Here is a 5930-nt window from a genome sequence, read left to right as displayed (position 1 = left end):
GCTGAGGGAGTGCCGCACTGTCGGAGGGTCAGCGCTGAGGGAGTGCCGCACTGTCGGAGGGTCAGCGCTGAGGGAGTGCCGCACTGTCGGAGGGTCAGCGCTGAGGGAGTGCCGCACTGTCGGAGGGTCAGCGCTGAGGGAGTGCCGCACTGTCGGAGGGTCAGCGCTGAGGGAGTGCCGCACTGTCGGAGGGTCAGCGCTGAGGGAGTGCCGCACTGTCGGAGGGTCAGCGCTGAGGGAGTGCCGCACTGTCGGAGGGTCAGCGCTGAGGGAGTGCCGCACTGTCGGAGGGTCAGCGCTGAGGGAGTGCCGCACGGTCAGCGCTGAGGGAGTGCCGCACGGTCAGCGCTGAGGGAGTGCCGCACGGTCAGCGCTGAGGGAGTGCCGCACGGTCAGCGCTGAGGGAGTGCCGGAGGGTCAGCGCTGAGGGAGTGCCGGAGGGTTCAGCGCTGAGGGAGTGCCGGAGGGTCAGCGCTGAGGGAGTGCCGGAGGGTCAGCGCTGAGGGAGCGCCGCACTGTTGGAGGTGCCTTTCTTTGAGTGAAATGTTATAGTAAATTGTGATGTCAGATATAAAAACCTGGCCTTAATATGAAGAGCAGTGCAGTGCCGATGGTCAGGGGTAAAGATTTGTTTCCTGACCATCAATCCCATCAGTGATGGCTGGGTGATTATTCTGTTGCTGCACATGGACACTTGAAGGCTGCTGTTTTGTCTGACTGAGGGAGGGCTGGATGTTTGGAATTATCTCGGTGTCCCCTCCTCCCTGAGACCGACACACACAGATTCCGAGAACGCAGCAAAAATATGAGACAGCTCAGGATTCACACTGACAGCGTTTAATTGTCAAAAAAACTGTTCCGATCCAAATTGGTGATTTTAAACACACAACAAACACGTACTGCCCTGACCCTGTGCCCAGGCCCAGCCCCATCCCCAACTCCACAGCCAATGGCTGGAGGGAGGTGGGGAGTACTGCAGACAGTGTCTCTGTATGGGCATCTCTTTGGACAGCACTGTGTGGCTGGGGGACCCTCAGGCCTCTCCATGATATGCAGACACTTGTCTCTCCTGCGTTTTCTCCCACCCCCTTCTCTTGGCTGCTTCATCCCACTCAATGTCTGGTCCGGGATTTGGGATGGGGAAGGGGAAGAGGAGTACATTACGGGGTGAAATATAAAGCAGGGATCTGTGTTTCCCACTGGATGTGTGGTCCCACTGGGTAGTTTGGTACTGCCCTGGGTGTAGTTACAATATGATACAGGGTTTCTTGTCCTTGAATGGATTGTCCGAGTTCGGGACTCCTGTCACCAATGGGTCATTTGTTACATGGTCCTCGCAGTAACGCATCAGATCAGCTGCAGCTTTGGAAATCTGGGGACCAGAGCAGAGAGAGAGTGAGACATTGGAGATGGGAGACTGTATGAGTGGGACAAATGCAGCCTAATGGAACACTGAACAGTCATACAGCACAGAAACAAACCCTTCGCTCCAACTCTTCCGCACCAACTAAACTAGTCCCACTGACCTGCATTGTCCCACATCCCTCTAAACCTTTCCTATCCATGTACCTGTCCAAATACCTTTTAAATGTAACTGTACCTGCCTCTACCACTTCCTCTGGCAGTTCATTCCACAGACAAACCACTCTTTGTGAAAAAGTTCGACCTCAGGCCCCCTTTGAACCTTTCTCATCTCACTTTAAATATATGGCCCCTTAGTTTTGAACTCTCCCTATCTGAGGGAAAAGACCCTTTCTATTCAGCCTGTCCATGTCCTTCGTGTTTTTATAAACCTCTGTCAGGTCACCCCCTCAACGCCCGAGACTCCAGTGAAAAAAGTCCCAACCTAACCAGCCTCTCCTTATAACTCAAAGCCTCCAGTCCCAGCAACATCGTTGTAAATCGTCTCTGCACTCTCTCCAATTTAATAATATCCCTCCTGTAGCAGGGCTACCAGAACTGTACACATTACTCTGAAAATCGTCAATTAGTGACAGTAATGAAAATGAACTTTACCGGTGATAACAGTCATGCTGGAATATCCCTAAGGAATCTGAGGTGTTGCTTCTTGCCTGAAGTTAGTCATCGTGATTCTTTACAATGACCTCTGTGAATGTCTTCTGCCCTTTTCAAAAATCCTGTGACTGACGCTGTACAGAAACTCCCGGGAAGGGATCTTGTGGTGCAATGGTAATTTCCCTGAATTTGGGTTTAAGTCAGACCTGTTCCAGATGTGTGTCTGAGCAGAATGATGGAAAACCCTCCAGGGCAGAGCAGACAGTGAGAGTGGGCCATGTGGGGGTAAGGCCAGAATTAGGTCCACAGCCCAATCAGCAACTCTCAAGAAACTTTTTTTCCTCAGACAGGGATGAGAACCTGAAACTTATTACCACATGGAGAGTTTGAGATGCATCGTGTTGATGTTTTTAGGGGGAACACCAGAGAGAATGAGATAAAGTGATGGGATGGAGGGGGATGATTTACACTGAGTCGGATGATTTCAACTGAATGTTCTGATTGGATGCTGTGCTGTTGATGTAACTCTGTACCAGTGTGTATTGGGTAGTGACACATCTTGGAAATTGATATTTACTTCTCAGCATAGCTTGTGTGTTTGTGAATAAAGTGTGAAATGGAACATGAAATAAGAAGCTTTTTTGAAATGAGAATCAATGCCTACCATATGGAAACCTCCCCCACGCTGCTTCCAATTTTCATCCAGATTAATGAAAGCAAGGACTGAGGGTGAGGACATTCTGAGGTGTTACCTTGTGCATAGAACCATCAACCCACAGGTCCAAGGTCAAAGCAGCTAAACAGAATTCGACCCCAGTTTGCCACATGATCTTCAAGTCAGTCATTGTTAACCCAATCCCACACCCTGACAATATTGGAATGAAGAGGAGCAGGTGCTGGAAATCAGAAACAAGATCAGGAAGTGCTGGAGAAACTCAGCAGGTCTGGCAGCCTCTGTGGGGAGGACAAAAAAACCCCCCGATGTCTTGAGTCCAGTGACCCCTTCAACAGTACCTTCTGACAAAAGGTCACTGGACTCAAGATGTTAACCCTGCGTTCTCCCCACAGAGGCTGCCAGACCTGCTGAGTTTCTCTAGCACTTTATGATTTTGCTTCTGACAATGTTGGAAGTTGGCTGTATGTCCTGGAGTAAAACCCGTTCACCCAGGGCTGAGGAGAACAGTCCAGGATCTCCCTTTTGATTGACAACACAAATTCAAAATTGTTGCTTTTACTGCATCGACTGACATATAACCAATCCCCTGTCCTGCAGGGGCTATTTGCTAACTGATCCCCTCTCCTCAAGGTGGGAGGGAGGTTGTGCTATTGGTGGAGAGTAGGAAATTGGCGAATTAATCTGTGGAGCATTTTGGAGAATACAGGAATTAGGAACAGGAGTAGGCCATTCACGCCCTAAGTTACTCTGCTGTTCAATAAGATCATGGCTGATCTGTGTGTGTTTTGAATTCATATTCCCATCTACCCCCATTATCTTTGATTTCTCTCCCTAACATCAATCTATGCACCTCTGCTTTAAGAATATTCAATGAGCCCATTTCCACTGCTTTCTCAGACAGAAAGTTCCAGAGTACCTCAATCCTGAGAGAAAAACAAAATTCCTTCTCTCTGTCCTAAAAGGCTGACCTCTAATTTTAAACAGAGAACGTGGGAGGGGGAAGTCTTAAGTCATAATCCTTATTCTTCCTGCCAAAGTGAACAACTTTACATTTTCCCACATTACACCCCTACCAGATGTTTGCCGCTGACATAAGCGATCCATATCGGTCTGCATCCTTGTTATATCCTCTTTATTACACTTTTCTAGCAAGCTTTATGTCATCTGCAAGTTTAGCCACCGTGTCCTTATCTAATCATTGATATACATTTACATGTTGTGGGCCCACGACAGACCCCTGCGGGACTTCACATTCTGTCAATCAGAAAAAGAATCTTTATGCACACTCTACTTTGGGTCAACTAGTCTATCAATAGCAATATGTTACTCCCTGTACTCTGAGCTCCTCCTTTGCACAATGACTACTCATGGGGAACCTTATCAAATGCCTTCTAGAAATCCAAGTACCGTACATCAGTGGCTCCTCGATCCACTCTACATGTTATTACTTCCAATAAATTGGTGATTTCCCTTTTCACAAAACTATGCTGATTCTTCCTGATTACCTTTAGCTTTTCTAAGTGCCCAGTTATAAGTAATCCTGTTACATCACACAATAATTTAACCTGCTCTCTGGTTGCCTCCAGAAAATGCTACTTTAAGAAACTATTTAAAAAGCTTTCCATGAATTCCTCGTCCGGGGTACCAATGCCAATCTGATATTTCCTGTTTAGATTAAAGTCATCCTTGATTATCGCCTTCCCTTTGTCACAAACACCAGAATTTCTTCTTGTATAGAGTAACCACAATGTGGGATAAGATAATAGGGCATGTAGACCATTCCCACTGGTGACATCTTCCCCATACTATTTCTCCTCTCCATCCAACCCCATTCTAATCCTGATCTCCTAAACTGAGATCACCTTCAACTGTTACACAAATGTCTTCCTTGTTTAGGATTCCTAGTCTGGGATCAATTGATTAATTAGAGTGTTTTGGAGAGTACAAGATTGATTGGTTAAATCATTTTCATAGATTATTAACGAGTAAATCCCAGTTCGGGAGTTGCTCACTTGAATTCTCTCGATGCCAGCCTCCATACGAAGTTGTTCCACTGCCTTCCTGGCCTGAGCGATGTGGCTCATGGTGACCATTTTGGATGTCATTGTGAGAGCAGTCAGTTATTTCACAGTCACAACTGCGAAACTAAAACAAGAAGACAGTGATGCATAGACCCTTCACTCCAACCACTCCATGCCGAACATAATCCCAAACTAATCTAGTCCCACTTGCCTGCTCCTGGCCCATATCCCTCCAAACATTCCTTATTCATCTTGGAATTCAAAAGACAATTACAACTCAGCATTTACAAATCACTCATGACATCTTAACAAACTCCAACTGCTTTTTATAAAACGTATTAGTTGATGGGATGTGGGTGTGGCCGGTCAGGTCTGTATATATCACTGTAATCTCATGTGAGCCAGTAAAGAATGGCAGATTTCCATCCCAAAAGACCATTAGTGACCAGATGGGTTCTCTGACAATTGAGTGCAGTTACATGGTCACCACTAGGCTCGGTAATGTATTTGAAAAACAATTCTAGAACATCAGATATGTCACTTATTCATGTACCAGCTTAGTACCTAAACTAAGGAGTAGTCAAACTGTGGAAGATGCACAAGATATTGGATTATTATTTAACCGACAAGGATTCCTGGAAGAAAGAGAGCGCGCCTCCTCATTTACCTGAATGAATGGCCCAGTGAAGTATTGTCAAAATATTCCAAGCCATTTGAATAATACTGAGTAGAGGTATCTGGAGCAAACAAGACAATACAGAATAAAACACTGAATTGCAGATGCTGAAGGAACTTCTGAGGAAGGGTCACTGGACCCAAAACATTAATTCCGTTTCTCTCCTCAGATGCTGCCAGACCTGCTGGGTTTCTCCAGGATTTTTGTGGGAGAATACAGAACTTTATAACAGTGTGTGTCTCTCTGACTCTGACTCCCTCCCCCACTACTGTCTCTCCCTGTAAACTCCTCCTGTGTCATCCCCTCTCCCTGTCACTCCCTCTGCTCGCTGTCAGCCTCTCCTCTCCCGTGACCCTCTCCCCTCCCTATTACTTCCCCCGCTCGCTGTCAGCCTCTCCTCTCCCGTGACCCACTCCCTGTCACTCCCCCTGTGACCCTCTCCCCTCCCTGTCTCTTCCAGTGACCCTCTCCCTATTACTCCCCCCGCTCGCTGTCAGCCTCTCCTCTCCCGTGACCCTCTCCCCTCCCTATTACTTCCCCC

At 47.3% G+C, this 5930-nt stretch overlaps 1 protein-coding gene across 2 annotated transcripts in view; it reads right to left on the bottom strand.

The window, feature by feature from the left end:
* Window positions 1-861: 861 nt before the first annotated feature.
* Window positions 862-5930, bottom strand: part of LOC122552326 (guanine nucleotide-binding protein G(I)/G(S)/G(O) subunit gamma-7-like) — a 6343-nt gene continuing 1274 nt past the window's right edge. Inside the window, exons 2-4 of one of the 2 annotated variants that reach the window (XM_043695071.1) lie at window positions 5381-5450; window positions 4705-4837; window positions 862-1372 (exon numbers count right to left, since the gene is read on the bottom strand). In XM_043695071.1, the coding sequence (XP_043551006.1) occupies window positions 1247-1372; window positions 4705-4797 (219 nt within the window). In that variant the 5' untranslated portion in view covers window positions 4798-4837; window positions 5381-5450 and the 3' untranslated portion in view covers window positions 862-1246. The remainder of the gene's footprint in view (window positions 1373-4704; window positions 4838-5380; window positions 5451-5930) is intronic. The other variant, XM_043695072.1, reaches the window with a different exon arrangement.

This window comes from Chiloscyllium plagiosum, chromosome 8 (assembly GCF_004010195.1).
Source record: "Chiloscyllium plagiosum isolate BGI_BamShark_2017 chromosome 8, ASM401019v2, whole genome shotgun sequence".
Lineage (NCBI taxonomy): Eukaryota > Metazoa > Chordata > Chondrichthyes > Orectolobiformes > Hemiscylliidae > Chiloscyllium > Chiloscyllium plagiosum.
This window is presented reverse-complemented; position numbering and strand designations above follow the sequence as displayed.